The sequence below is a fragment of the Diabrotica virgifera genome, chromosome 8 (genome assembly GCF_917563875.1).
Source record: "Diabrotica virgifera virgifera chromosome 8, PGI_DIABVI_V3a".
NCBI classification, from domain to species: domain Eukaryota; kingdom Metazoa; phylum Arthropoda; class Insecta; order Coleoptera; family Chrysomelidae; genus Diabrotica; species Diabrotica virgifera.
Genome location: NC_065450.1, coordinates 60,027,689 through 60,044,287, shown reverse-complemented (window position 1 = coordinate 60,044,287; position 16,599 = coordinate 60,027,689). Strand labels below are relative to the sequence as shown.

The following is a 16,599-nucleotide window of genomic DNA, read 5'->3' as shown; positions in this document are numbered from 1 at the left end:
AGAAAACTAGTAGGAGTATAATACCTACCTAAATGATTTATGAATGTCTCTTACAACCTCTTATCTCATCTGTATCTTTTCATCTTTTGTTGTGGAGAAAGGTCCAAGCTAATTATTGGAAACGTGTGTTACTGTGCTTGACTGGTTACAAATTTTAAGATGTTTTGACTTGAATACTATTCTCCTATTGTAACATGAGCGGAGTGTGGCTGAAAAGTTGGGAGATGTAGCGATTCCGTAGTTTTTTTTATTTAAGTTAAAAAAACAATGTTACGTAACGAGCTGTTTGAACCCTCCCCCCCCCATGTAACACGCCGTAACGTTTTACATGACAACCTCCCCCTCATCTGCGTTACGTAATACTTGAACGCCCCCTTAATGAAAGGATAACAAATTAATTGGAAGTTCTGTCCGTCCGAGAAAATACATGGAACGTTTTCGTAGTCTGACGTTCGAAAGCAGTAACCTGTTCCACAATTGTAACTTCCACTGTTGCAGTGTTCCCTTACATCAAAGTTTGTCCGTCTAGACATCGTTAAGCTATTAACAAATTTTCAGCTTGCTATTAATCAACTTTTTTTGGTACGCTGATCCAGGCCTATTATTTCAAATTATTTCTCTAAAATAATTTTACTAAAACGAATTCAAAGAAATTTGTATCGCTGTATTCTCACAGAAAGGCACATTTTTACGTCGAAAAACATCGGTAATGCATAGACACCTTACAAATTCAGGTAGATAACCTATCACTTATAAATACCCTTAACAAGACTTTTATGAATCAGTATCGAACGAAAATGTGGCCCAAAACAGCGTGGTACTTACTTCTAGTAATAAGTGTACATTGTAAAGAGATTAAACATAGAGTCCCCAGATTTATTGGGGGGACGTATACCAGCACCGTCACTTCTACAAAAATGATTACTTCATTAGTGCCTTCGTCATGTGTGTATGTGGATCCTACATTGCAGCCCTGCAGAAGTGTGAGGTTTTTGAATTTCCCTCAATTTGATACTATAAGGTAAGTAATTCCTAAAATTATTATAGAGATTTTTTAAACCATTCCAAATATACAGATCAGTACGCTTCGGTGGTGAGCTAATTTTATCAGTACTTCTTCTTCTTCTTTAAGTGGTGTTTACAGTGGAGATTGGTTATTTATCATCGTCACTATCTTTACACTATCATCTGCTGCTTTGAAGAGTTTTATTGAACTTCATAAACTGCCCCAAATATTGTAACTTTCTTATTTTTACATATTTTAGTATGTTTATTATTTCGTATTCTTCGCTAATTTCTAGCATTACTTCCGTGTTCATTGTTCATTTCAAAATTTGTTGAAAAAAATTGTTTCTAACAGATTAATGACTATTGACATTGACTGTAAAAAAAAACATGCAGATATCATTATTGTTATATGTTTAATTAAAAAAAAAACATTGAAATTGTTTCAATATTAACGGATATATTCCAAACTACTCCTACACCATTATTCAGGCAAAAAGTTCTCATTTAAAGTCGATGTAAAGTCATTATTTTTCAAAATATTCTACAATTTTTACTATAATATCATATTTATGTTATGTATAAATGGTATTGTCAAGTAGTAGGGTTGGTAGATGTACTCACTCCTTCAAATGTTAATATTGATAAATAATCAATAAATTCTGAATTTTTTCTAAATTTGGAAAAGTTATCTGGGCAAAAAATTGTCATAGAAGAACTTTTTTTTTGTAAATGTGTGACAAATTGTCAGGAACACGAATATCGAAACATTATTTTAAAATTTTTAATCCCGGTGATGTTATTAAAAAAACAATTTATAAGCAAATTGCAATAATTTTCAAACGCCATTTTGGAGGGGAGTTTAATTGAAATTTTGATTTATCAATGCAAAAAATACGTCAAAGCAAAGAAATGGGACTTTATAAAAGTGTATACTCTATTGTTACAATCTCGTTTTTGCAATTGAAAAAATGGTAATATTCAATAAACAAATTATATATTTCATAAACTACATAATATATAAGATTTTTCAAGAATTTTATATTCACTATTGGCGTGCATATAGGTAATATGACCCGTATGCGCGCCAATGGAGAATATAAAATTTTTAATTGTATGTCATAAAGTGCGCAATAGGTACCACTTAAAACTTACCAATTTGTATATCTGAACCGTCAGAATAAATCGTCAGTTTGTAAGAAAAATTTCAACATCCCATATTTCGGAAACGAAGTATTTGCGGACATATGTTGATAAAGCAAACTGTTGTCACACTTATTTAGAAACACCCTGTATTGATAAAGAACATGGCTATTTGTTAAAGTACCTAACTTTTTTGTTATCCAACATAAGCGAATGAATCATCATAAGCGAATGAATAAGAAAACCTGAGGATATTTGGGTTCACTATTTTATAACTGCTAGATTATTCCACAGAGTGAACTTTGAAAAAAAACACAATTTGATTGGTACACGCGGTATACAATGACAATTTACCTGTCTAGCAGCAATATTATTACAGAGAATAAAAAGGGAGTTAATAGGAGAGAATAAAAGGAGAGCGTCAATAACAGAAAGTTAAAGAATAAGGCTATAACATATCAAAAAATCACTTATATCGGACAAAAGGTTTAGAAAATTCGAGGCATCAAAACTGACCAATTTTTAAGGTGGTGCGTTAATGTCTTGGAGTAGTGTATATGTTACAGTTCAAGTTGATTCTCAGTTAGCGTTTGGCTACACGGGCGGTTTTTTACGGCCGCCGTAAGAGCAGTAAAAATCAGCACGAAAATGGGTCCCACGGTGAGAATAGTAGATGGCCAGAGTGTTGCTGCGCGATATTTTACAGCTCAGTCTGGCCATCTACTATTCTCACCGTGGTGGGACCCATTTCGCGCTGATTTTTACTGCTCTTACGGCGGCCGTAAAAAACCGCCCGTGTGACCAAACGCTTACGAGTTGACTATTCCTAGTTCGAGTCAACTCAAACTAAAACGAGCAGTAAGAGTTGATTTGAAACATTTAATTCAACTTTTACTAGTTGAATAGACTCTTCCTAACCCTTATTAGTGAAAGTAGGTCGCGGGAAAGAGAATCAACTCTTTACTAGTTTGAGTTGACTATTCCTGGATCGATTCAGTAAATGTAGAGTCTCACGTGCTTTTTTGATGAGTGCGTATCTCTTTGTTTTGACTGTATCAACTACTTATCACGATTTGAACATACCATATACCCAGTTGGAGTGTACTTTAACAAGTAAATGTTGGCCTAATGATTGGAAAAGAATCAACTCTTACTAAATGGCATTGGGAAGAGTACACTTTTTCTAGTTGGAGTCTAATTTTACTGGGAAATGTTGAATAAAAATCTTTATTTTATATTTAAAATCAACTTTTACTAAAACCAGCTGTTTGAGTTGACTCGAACTAAGAATAGTCAACTCAAACTGGATAATCAACTTGAACTGTGACATATATGATGTTACAGTTCAAGTTGATTCTCAGTTAGAGTTGACTATTCCTAGTTCAAGCGACTGTGCGTCTCTTTGTTTTGACCGTTTCAACTACTTATCATGATTTGAACATATAGGCCACGAAATGAAGCTAAAAAAATGGCAAAACTTCGCAATTTTTTCATCCAGCATCGATTTGTACAAAAAATTTGGGATTAGGATCATTTTAACATCTAGTTCATTTTCTATATTGAGTCGTTGTACGCTTTTGGTTTTTTACGGATGATAACTACCCCTAATTGTAAAAAATTATAAAATAACATTTTAAACTTTAATATGGTCAACATTTGGTTTTTATTAGTTAAACAATTATTGTTTTATCCGTTTATCCGTTTTATCGTTTTATCCGTCATGTTTATATAATATCATAATATTTCAACTCTTAAAACCACCCTTGTTGGAGCTATATATAAAAAATTTATTTATCCTAAAAGAATGATTTCGGCTTGCATCGATTTGTATAAAAATTTGAGATTAGGATTATCTCACCCTGTACTTCATATTCTGTATCATGCTCAAGGGCGTTGATTATTTTTTGGGGTCTAACTAAACTACCCCTTATTGTTATAAATTATATTTATAAAAACATTGTAAACCTTAGCTATACGTCACTAAATATTCACTGCAAAGAAAATCTATGCACAGGTTAATTTTAGTTATTAAAAAAAAAATTTTATCATTTTATCATTCTATCATTCTATCATTTTTTTCGTATCTCTAATATCGATACATTTTTCTCAAAGTAACGTAAGTGACATTTTTGGCGAAAATCATGTTTTTCCGTCAAACCAACACTATTATTGTTTAGAAGGTACTGCCAAAGTGTAGTAAGCCTAGAATTACTTTAAACATAATAGGCTTACTACACTTTGGCAGTGCCTTCTGAACAATAATAGCGTTAGTTTAATGGAAAAACATGATTTTCAAAAATGTCACTTACGTTACTTTGCCAAAAATGTCTCAATATTTTCGGAGATATTTTGAAGAAAAAGGTGAAAAGTACGAAATTGCAAAAAATCATTTTATCTTTAAAGTCCAATTTTTCTAAATTTTAAATAGGTCAAACTTCTTGGGTGTATTGCTAATACATATATAAAAAGAATTACGGAAGGCCGAAGATCAATTTTAATTAGGAGGGTAGTTAGGGAGTTTTTCACTGATTTTTTCGTAGAAAAAAGTAGGTACCAACCTTATTTTGATCATAAGTCGCTCAATTTTTATGCTAGCAACTTTTTTTTGAAAGGTCTAATTGTATATTTAAAAAAATATTCTGTGCGATTTCCTCGAAAAATGCAAGGTTTTTCTGTTATTTGGCTTTGAATATTTCAAATTATGCATTTGACGAAAAAAGTTAACCTTTAATATGCCGTATCTCAGTTTGTATTGGTTATAGAAAAATTATAAAAAAGGATTTTCTTTGTGTTTCTAAAATATACAATTTTTGAAGCTACAGTTTTTTAATTAAATGTATATGTTTTGAGTTATTCTCAAAAAACTCTCTAAAAAAGTCGATTTTTTCGTCGAAAAGCGTAAAGAACATGTTTTTCTTAGAATTAAATTTTCAATCGATTTCCATCGTTAAAATTTAATGAAAAATTCCTGCCCCCGAGATGGGGAGCAACAACCCCTAAAGTTTTAGCGTACAGCGGCATGATATAGATAGAAAATGATCCTTGGACTATTCCCTATCTACTGTGAAAATTTCAAATAAATCCATGCTGGACGAAAAAATTGTGAGTCAAAATGCTTCATTTCCTGGCCTAATAATATCCAGTAATAACATTTAATTTCTAGAATCGGTTGTTTGTGTGAATCAACTTTTACTAAATGGCATTGGGAAGAGTATACTTTAACTTAACTAGCTGAAGTCTACTTTTACTAGTAAATGTTAAATAAAAATCTTCATTTTATATTTATAATCAGCTTTTACTGAAACCAGCCGTTTGAGTTGACTCGAACTAGGAATAGTCAACTCCAACCGGATAATCAACTTGAACTGTTACATATTATATAACTAGAGCACTGTTTCCAATTGGTAGGAAAGATTTGAAGATTTTCTAGATTATTTGCAAAGAAATCTATAACTAAATAAAAATTGTCTTATTATACATTTCCGAACACAGTGTAGCATTGTTTTTTCTCTATGAATGTGTAAGAAGCCAAGAATACTTTGTTTTTTTATACGCTTTTATGTATTTAGTTCAATAGTTTGCGTCAAATCTTTAGACGTTAATTTGAGTGTCTTTTCTCCAATGCAAATGAATGAAAATTTGCAGACATATGCATTCGCGGGAACAATACACGAATAATCAATAAAAGATTTTTTATGTTTATTAATTGTTTAAATAAAAAAAACGATTTTAATGGAAAATGCTTAAATTCTCTTGTTTTTTACAATGTAAAAACTTGAAAGTTTTGCGGATTGTAGCTAATGATATGAACTATATATAATTTCAGTTTTTACGTTAATTGTTTACGTTATGCTTCATAAATAAACAATAAAGTTTCAAATTGTTTGCCGATTCCGACTAATTTTCATGTTAGTACATCATATGTTTTATACATATTTTAAGAAACATGAAGATATTTTTTAATGTTTGAAAAGTGTAAGACTAAAAAGTAAATAAAAAAATATGAAAAAAAAAATTTTACGGAACGCTTTTCTTTAGTTACGAGTGACTAAAATTAAAAATATTATAAAAAAATCAAACAAAAAGCAAAAAATAAAAAAAATTTAAAAAATCTAACACATTCGTCAAAGAAAAGCGTGGCGCGTCTTCACCGAATAAACGGTTTTCGCCCCACGCTTTTCTTTAACGAATCTGTTAGATTTTTCAATTTTTATTATTTTTTGCTTTTTGGTTGATTTTTTATAATATTTTTAATTTTAGTCACTCGTAACTAAAGAAAAGCGTTCCATAAAAAATTTTTTTTATATTTTTTTATTTAGGGTTGCCGTTAAAATGTTAAATATTTATATTAAAACGTATCTATCCAAAGAACTAAATATTATTGTATATAGTTTTTCTATAAAAAACTTGTAAGATTATTAAAATTGATGCAACAGATAAGACTCATTCATGTAGATCCATTTCCCACTCCTAATAAGACAATAGGAAAACAATTTTACAAATATAATTGTCTTAATATTTATAATTGATGATTAAAACAATTAAAAAATAGCTTCTGTGGGTAGCATTCTTAGTAAACAATGAAAACTTTAATTTTATTGCATGTCTGCTATAATGAATTAGAGGTTGTACTAGTGTTCCCAACTGATTTATGGCATTTTCATTCATGTATTCTTCTGTTATAAAATATTTTTTATAATCCTCTAGCTTTGATTTATACTCGATGCAGAATAGATATAGTCCATTGAAATGTTACATTTTTTAGGTCATAGCTTGCATTTGTTAGAGGAGTCAATTTTATTTTTTTTTTATGTGTAGGGGGGTCAAAGGAGTTTCGCGCTATATCTCGTAAACTACCAACCCTACAGACAATATAATAAAACGTAAAATGTAGCAAATTAAATGTTCTACAATTTTGTTTCTATTACTATTTGTATCGTCAAGTGACCAACAAAAAAGATATAAACAAAAATAAGTAAAAATTGTTTAACAAGTTTCTTTTTGGAGGTTATTTTTTTCAGTTCATGTTACAATAAAATAACATTATAGCAATTTTGTAGAGGGTTTTTCAACGAAAAATTTCCACTATAAAGTTGTTTAATTCTATTTATTTATTTAGGTTTTACAGCGCTCCAAACTTTACCAGATTCTCGAATGCTCATAGGGATACCATAAAAACAAAACGTTAGGCTTACTTTTATATCTATGTATTTTTTTATAATTGATGGATTCGACCGTTACTTGATGGAAGTTCATTTTATCTACCAATAAAACACTGGAAACGTTTGTTTTCTATACTTCCACAAAATGTATTACAACTAAGTGACTACAGCTTTTTCGGCAGAGTGCCTTTCTCAAGTGATATAGTTTACAATTTTTTTTATTCATACAATTTATTATAATTTTAATATTCCTATGCTATTATTAATCTATTTTTGACCTTTCTCCCCACTATAAAACTTAGAACCCTAAGCATATATTATAGAAAAGGCCCAAGAAGTTGTTTGAGGACAAATTTGCCGGTCCAGAAGAAGAATGGCGCAACCGCAAAATGCAGAATTCTTCAGAAGATCCAAAAAACGATTTTTAAATATTTAAAATAAGGATTAAATGAAGAAGTAATCGTCCAGGAACATCGGTATGGCGTTTGTTTTTTGACAACGATGGCTTTTATTTTCATCGATATTGGTTCGAATTTCATTATCTTAATTTAATCGCTCCATTTTCAACCCTATTTACAGTTGCGCCATTATGCATATGAATCAATATCTAACGTAGAGCTTATTTTAGTAACGACGCAACTACCCTATAGTGGCTCAGCACATTTTTACAGTTCGGTCGTTTTTGTATCATCTGTATATAGTATTTTAGAAGTTAATTACGCAGTAAACAGGAACTGACAAAATTTGCATTTACATCATTCTTCTTCCGTACCGGACTGAATATCTGCCTGCTATTACTTTTATTATTATAATTTATCCTAGGTGGCTTAGCAGTCGGTTCCCCTCTATTACTTTACTCACTGTTGTCGGCGAACGTTTTTCGTCTCTTTGTATGGCGGAGATAAAGACGATTCTCTGCAAACCCTGAGATACAAACTATTCGCTAAAACAGTGACAAAAAATGCATTTAATCTCTTCTCACTTCCTCCAACACAAGATGCAGCCCGTTTCCACAGACTCCGAGTGTATCACCAGATTCAGTCATGGCTCGGTAAACGTTGTGATCCAGAAGATTAGGGCTGCAAAAAGCATGGAAAATTTTGAATATCAATTCAAACTTCCAAGCCTCCAGTACCCCCGAGCTTAATAAATTCATATTTTGCAAATGCAATGGAAACTGGAAGTGCATGTGGTTGCCGAACAGCAGACCTCAAATGTTCAGCAGTGTGCCTCCATTGTGGTGGTGAAAGTTGCAGCAACATTGTGGACATATCAAAAGTAAATATTGAAGAAAATGAATTGGAAGATGAATTACATACAATGACGCCAACTCTAACTCATTATACCACAAAAAATCACCTCGGATACTGATTCAGATCTTGACACGCAGCCTGGACCATCGAAAAAAATGCAAAAATAATAACCATGATAGATCTTTCTATTGATAGATCTCGTCAACATATAGTAATAAATACTATTATTTTGTCTAGAAATTGTCCGTGGATTAGGCCTATTGGGGATACCACACAAATAACGCACCTCCAGACTCTACCTCATAGGTGGCGGGGAAAAGGGTCAAAAATAGCTTAATAATAGCATAGCAATGTTAAAGTCATAATAAATAAGCCTAAGGTTTTATTTTTATTGTATTCCTATGAGAATTCGAGAATCTGGTCAAGTTTGGAGCGCTGTAAAACCTATATAAATAAATAAAAATAAATAACTTTATAGTGGAAATTGTTCGTTGAAAAATCCTCTACAAAATTGCTATAGTATTTTTACTACAAAAACGTTATTACGTAGGTCAAAATTTTTGACGTAAGAGAAAACATTAGAATGTGACTTTTCATTATTGCCATGTTTATAATAAACATGACAATAATGAAAGTCACATTCTAATGTTTTGACAGTTCTCTTACGTCAAAAATTTTGACCTACGTAATAACGTTTTTGTAGTAAAAATACTATATGATGTTATTTTATTGTGAAATGAAAAAAAGTTATAACCTCTAAAAGGAAACTTCTTACAAAATTTTCTCTTATTTTTGTTTATAACTTCTTTGTTGGTCACTTGTCGATAAAAAGTAATACTTTGTAGAAAATTTAATTTTCTACATTTTATGAGTAATTAAATTTTCTGTAGGGTTGCTAGTTTAGGAGATACAGTGCGAAAGCCGTTTGCACTCCTTTTTCCAAGATGGCGGCCGGGGGACAATGGTGGCGACCCCAAAAACTTTAACTTAAGCTTCTACTGAACCCCCCTACACATTAAAAAAATAAAATTGACTCCTCTAAGAAATGCAACCCTAAATGTAACGTTTCAATGGACTAATAATCTTGTTTTTTGTTCTTTATTTATTAAATTAAAACGAAAGACTGGATATAATATTTAATTTATTTTACTCCGGCAATAATTGGCCATTCAGCCAGTCATAGTTATTATATTATGTATAATGTATACTGTTAAAACATATTATATTTACGTGTTGTTTTCGTCAAGACATTTCGTCAGAACATTAAGATTTAGAAAACGAGCTTAAACTTAACATTAAATACGAATTTTTGTCTATCTTGAGCTTCTAATTTATGGTGATGCGCTTTATATCATTCGTTCATCTAGTCGGTGGTCCTCTTCTGCTTCGATATGCCTCTTGGTTGATATTTCATAATATGTCTGGTCCATCTGTCATCCGTCAATCTAGCAACATGTCCGGCTCAAGACCATTTAGCTGTTCTTCTTCTTATGTCTAGGTTTAGTACCTACATTATCTCTGACGATAATAAATAACATTGATCTTTCCTTAGCGTGTTGTATAACTGGTATTTCATTTATTGTTCCTTGTGTTTCTCCACCATATGTAATAACCGGTAAAACACATTGGTTAAAAGCCTTCTAAACAAACTGGAATATTAGACTTGAAAATGTTGCTCAAGCTACCAAAGCAGCCCATGTGAGACCTATACTTCTTTGTATTTTAGTTGTATGATTATCTCGGTCTAAGCGAATCTCCACATGTGGATGATAGCAGATCCACATCGTGTGGTCAAAATAGCCAGAGATATATCACCAATCGGTAGAAGAAATATCGGCTGACCGTGCAAAAGATGGACAACCTTCCATACAGATATGAATCTGCCAATGAACAAGCAGGCGAATCCCATACTAGTTATTTTTAAGCTATTAGGTACTTGGTCTAAGCTATGGTTTTCAATTTGAATTTTATCGCTGACTACATTGGTCATACATTTTGTCGTTGGGGTGTTAATTTTATGATCTCAACGACATGTTGACATAATATAATATGTTTTTGAGACTTCATAAAGCATTTCAAGACTTCCACCATTTTTGCAGCTTTTTCAAGTCATATCACATCAGATATTAATAATCCATTCATATTATTCTCTCGTTCCATTCGCTTAAACATATATTCGATTACAGCTATAAACAATAATTTCGGAGAGATGGTATCAACCTGTCTAATTCCACGTTCTGTCCGGAACTTTTTGGTATCTTCATGAAGTCGGACACAAACTGTACCAGTACATCTTAGAATCAAACGCCTTTTCGTAGTTTACAAATACAGGGTGTTAGTAAATAAGTATGAAACATTTTAAGGGGTAATTCTACATGCAAAATTAATGCCGGTTTGCTTTATAAACGTATGTCCGCAAACGCTTAATTTCCGAGATACGGGGTGTTAAAATTTTTATTTCAAACTGCCAATTTATTTATTGCTCTAAGACCAGTTGAGCTATGAAAATGAAATTTGGTGAGTTTTAGTAGGTAGTTATTACGCATTTTTTGACATACAATTAAGTATTTTGTATTCATCATTGGCGCGCCTACGTGTAAGGGTCTGAATTTTTTTAAAGAAAAAGATAGTACGCCACTGAGATATCTCGAATTAAAAATTATTTTTAAATTCCACGTCTAATTTATGATAAAAAACCTTTCTTACCTTTTTTTCATATGGTGCACCGTTTTTATGCAGAAAAATAAAACATCTTGACGCGTATTTTTCATTTTTTGAATACATTATCCAGAAATATCCAATAATAATACTAAACTGGAACAATAACAGAAAATATTACTAATAATATTTTAACTATGTGCAGACCTACAACAATTGTTAAAAAAGACCTCCTTTAGAGGTTATAGAAGAATTTTATATTCATCATCGGCGCGCGTACGGGTAATGGTCTGAATTTTTTTAAGAGAAAAATAGTACGCCACTGAGATATGTCAAATTAAAAATAATTTTTGAATTACTGGTTCAATTTACGACAAAAAATCTTTCTTGCCTTTTTTTCATATGCGGCGCCGATTTTATGTAAAAAAATAAAACATCTTAACGTTTACAAAGTATTTGAACTAAGTTTCTATGCATATGGAAACTACCTCGAATACTTTGTAAGCGTTAAGATGTTTTATTTTTTTGTATAAAAACGGCGCCTCGTATGAAAAAAAGGTAAGGAAGATTTTTTATCGTAAATTGAACGAGAAATTCAAAAATGATTTGCAGTTTGACAAATCTCAGTGGCGGACTATTTTTTTCTTCAAAAAATTCAGACCATTACCCGTACGCGCGCCAATGATGAATATAAAGTTCTTCTGTTACCTGTAAAGCAGATAATTTTAAACATTTTCTGCAGCTTTGTACATAGTTGAAATCTTATTAGTAATATTTTCTGTTATTGTTGTAGTTTAGTATTATTATATTGGATAGTTCTTGATGATGTATTAAGAAATGAAAAATACGCGCCAAAATGTTTTATTTTTCTTCATAAAAACGTGCATTATATGAAAAAAGACAAGACAGGTTTTTTATCAAAAATTAAACGTGGAATTTAAAAATATTTTTTAATTTGAAATATCTCAGTGGCGTACTATTTTTTTCTTTAAAAAAATTCAGACTATTACCCGTATGCGCGCCAATGATGAATACAAAATTCTTAATTGTATGTCAAAAAATGCGCAATAGCTACCTCCTAAAACTCACCAAATTTTATTTTCGTACCTCAACTGGTTTTAGAGCAATAAATAAATTGGCAGTTTGAAATAAAAATTTCAACACCCCGTATCTCGCAAACGAAGCATTTGCGGACATATATTTATAGAGCAAATCGGCATTATTTTTTCATGTAGAATTAGCCCTTAAAATGTTTCATACTTATTTACTAACACCCTGTATAAGAAAGATAGGCTTGTTGTCTTTTGTGCACTTTTCTTGTGCCCCCGCTGGTGGCATCGCATCAGCCAGAGTGTAGTTAATTATATTTTTTTATTTACTAACAAAAAACTAAAATATATTCAATAAAATTGTTTTACTTTCTAAATGGACAAAAGTACAAATTTTCCTTTTTTGTCTGCAAGTTAAATAATATAATGAGACATTTTTTGTATTTTTCTACCTAAAAACAATTATGGGGCCGAACGTGCCTAACTCTCCCCTACAACCTATACCTATTTTATTTTTCAAAAGGATAGGTATCATATACTTACCCTTTCATTTTCATAAAGCGTTTATCAACAATAATTATTTTTAATTAACTATTTTTAATTATAATTAAAATTTTAATTGCAATTTGCAATATAATTGTAATATTCTACTATTTATAATAAAAATATTATTAGGGTATGCTGTAATTAGAATAAAAATATGGAACAAAACAAAATTTGTTCCAAATATGTATCTTGTATTCTGTATTCACCGACATCTACCGCCCAAAGTAGAAAACAATGTTCGCAAATTGAATATTGTTTCTGGTATATGTATATAAAAAAAATATTACAAAAGTATAAAAAAAAGCGAACAAAATTAATTTGTTATTACATTTATTTTAAATAGTAATAATTTTGAAGCTTCCTTATCCAAGACAATATTATAATTGTATACATAAATAACAAACGAAATGTAGTTTTCTGTTGAACGTAAAAAGTATTTGAGACTATTTATGAATACTCACGGTAGATGGCACTGAGTAAGTTAAATATGTACACTGTATAATTTAAAATTAATTATATTGCTTCAAATTAATAACAAACGAAAAATATATTTATAATGTAACTAATTAAGGTGTCACTATAGTATGCGGTCCACCCCGAGGATGCGGTCTATCTGCCGATCGCAATCAAAATTTCTGAAAGATTTGCGAAATATAATGAAATGTAACAAAACTCTTGTAGAAAATAGCTATTTGTATAACAAGGGAGGAAAGTGTAACTTTTCCTCCCGAGAATGAAGTTTACTGCCCGACGCGTAGCGGAGGGCAGTAATCATTCAAGGGAGGAAAAGGCACTTTACTCCCATGTTATACATATGGGTTTTCCACCTTCCTCAAATAACAAGTCATTTTTTCATTTTTACTTAATTTCTTTATGGAACTAACCAACAAAATTTATTAGAACTAAAACAACGAGTAGGTACAATATAACTGTCAACTGTCAAATATAAGTCAAATTATTAATGTAAACATTGTTAAATCAAAATAACAATTTACTGTTTTTTACCATTCTGCAAAATACAGGATGTTTTATAAATAAACGTTAAAATGTATAGATACTTCGTAATAGAAAATAGATATTATACAGGGCGTCAATAAGTTATATTTCATGAATGAAATACCATGACGTCACTTTTACTTTTCCTCCCTAGGGAGGAAAAATATTTTCCTCCCTAGGGAGGAAAAGTACAACTTTGCTCCCTACAATCAGGTCCGGAAAAGTATACTTTCGGTAGAGGTAGGTGGAAAAAATATTTATGTTACAGTTCAAGTTGATTCTCAGTTAGAGTTGACTCCAGTGGTGTAGTGGAGCCGGAGCGTCGCTCCGGCACAGCTTTTGAAGGGGGAGCGGCGCTCCGGCTACGATTTTTTCAATCGAATTTTTTATATAGGACAAAAATAGATCTGAAATTGTTTTATTTAGAAAATATTGTTTTGTCCTTTACTAAGTAATTTTTACACGTTAGTTATCGTGGTTAATCAGTTAAGGCATACGCAGCTACGATTAGGTAGTTCGTAATTGTAAGCGCAAAAGTTGAGCGAGCGACTGGCAGACGGGATAGTTGATGGATAGACATGATAGACATCTCAGCGGTCCGCGCCCAGCACTACCGTGTCCGTGTCACCACAACCCTCCCCCCACCACGGAAGGAGGAATAGCCACAACAATATTGAAATATTGTGTCCTTCTTATCTCTCGCCTCTCCCCCTCGATTTCTCTCTAGCTCACTCGACGCTCCGATCACCCGCGCCCCGCCCGAGGAGCGGTAGCGGAGCGAGCTGGCCCTGTACACTGTAGACTGGAGCGATACACACGGCAGTGAGAGCGGCAACAGACTGAGTCGCCGGAGTCGCTTCCCCCACCACTGAAATCCACTCCGTAGCTACTGCGCATCTCCAGCCCACCCGGCCATGCTAATCCTGCTCAGTTGTAGTTGCGTCTCGTCTGCTTTGCATAGTGCACGTGCACTATTAATTAATTAATATTAATTTAGTGTTTCTGCTCCAATTATTACGTTACGTGTCGCGGATACCTACTGGAAGAGGTGAAATAGTTTTAATAGTTGTGTTATCTTTGCCCAACGTCCAAATCTGTTGACATAAGCTACCTGTAGTATCGCTATGGATAACTCTAAACCTAAACAAAAAACTTTAACCTCATTTTTTAGTGCGTCGGTGAAACGTGAACTAAACACGTTAGGCCTACCTAAAGGAACCAAGCAAGATAAATCCAATGTTGTTTCGGTTGATGAATTAGCGATTGGAAACTCTTTAAATAAAAACGAACAAATAAGTGAACCCAGCACATCAACGAATAAGGAAAAAGAAACAAAATGGCCTGACGTTTGGACAGAAGAGATGTGGACTCGTAAGAAGGAAACTTATCCTTGGATAGATTGCAAAGAAGGTAAATTAGGCTGCAAAGTTTGTTTTGAAGTCACAACTATGGGTGCTTTTAAGAAAGAACACGTTTCTTTAAGTCATGAGTGGCGCACATTTCAAGTTAGCTGTTACGGCTCAAACCGAACTAACCAGCTCAAATCACTTAGAAAAAAAATTATAGAGCACAAACAGTCCAAAGCACATAGTACTGCTCAGGCCATTGTTGAATCCTCTCATAAAAATCCTATTACGCAATTAGTTGATTCTGCAAATACAGCTCACATGGAATCAACTAAAGCTATTTTTAGGTCAGCTTACTACATAGCTAAGAACGACCGACCATATAACGATCATTTCGGTTTATTAGAACTTCAAAAACTAAATGGAGTAGATATCGGTGTAGGCCTTCATTCAAGATACAGTGCTGTAGAAATTATTGATCATATATCAAAAGAGATGAAGTTAAGAATATTGAATAAGGTTAAGGAAGTTTCTGGGAAAATTTCTATCATTATTGATGAATCCACCAGCATAAGTTCAAAGTCAGTACTCATAATTTATTTGAAGTGTGAAATAAGTAAAGAAAAGTCCCCTAACATTTTGTTCTTAGATCTAGTTGAACTTCCTGATCAAAGGGCCGAATCTGTTTTTAACAGTACACTTAAGTGCCTTGAACAATATGGGTTTGACAATGGTTATTTAAAACAGAACTTAGTTTCTTTCACAAGTGACGGGGCTAGTGTTATGTTAGGGAAACACTCAGGAGTGGCAAAGAGGTTTTCAACTTTGTACCCTGATATAATCGTTTGGCACTGTTTAAATCACAGATTGGAATTGGCTATTGGGGACGCAGTCAGCGAAGTGGCCGGAGTGAATCATTTCCAGATATTTATGGACAAACTGTACTCGCTGTACAGCGCCTCTCCAAAAAACAAGCGTGAGTTAAAAGACTGTGCACAAGAACTTGACATTCAGATGAACAAAATCGGAAGAGTGTTGAGCACAAGATGGGTAGCCAGTAGCTTTCGTACCGTTTCGGCTGTGTGGTTTGGCTTTCAAGCTTTGGCAAACCATTTCTCTAAAGCCATAAACGATCCTGACAGAACATCGACTGAAAAAAGCAAATATAGTGGTTTATTAAATAGGCTAACATCTCAGAGTTTTCTACTAAACTTGGCCTTTATGTTTGACATTCTTGCTGAATTGGCTTTGTTATCAGAGAGCTTAGAGAATAGAAACACTTCTATTGTGTATGCAGACAAACTGATAAACAGATCCGTAAGATATTTAGAGCACTTAAAGGAGAAGCCAGGCACGAAAGTTCTGGAAGCACAAATCGCCATAAAAGAAGGAAATTTTGCATCAGTTGTGTTAAAAACTAATCCAAAAATTGTATCGTTCA

General features: G+C 32.5%; 1 protein-coding gene across 1 annotated transcript in view; it reads left to right on the top strand.

Moving 5' to 3' along the window:
• Positions 1-787: 787 nt before the first annotated feature.
• LOC126890386 (uncharacterized) overlaps positions 788-16,599 on the top strand; it is a 28,654-nt gene continuing 12,842 nt past the window's right edge. Inside the window, exon 1 of the mRNA XM_050659280.1 lies at positions 788-1,021. Within this exon, the coding sequence (XP_050515237.1) occupies positions 798-1,021 (224 nt within the window). The 5' untranslated portion in view covers positions 788-797. The remainder of the gene's footprint in view (positions 1,022-16,599) is intronic.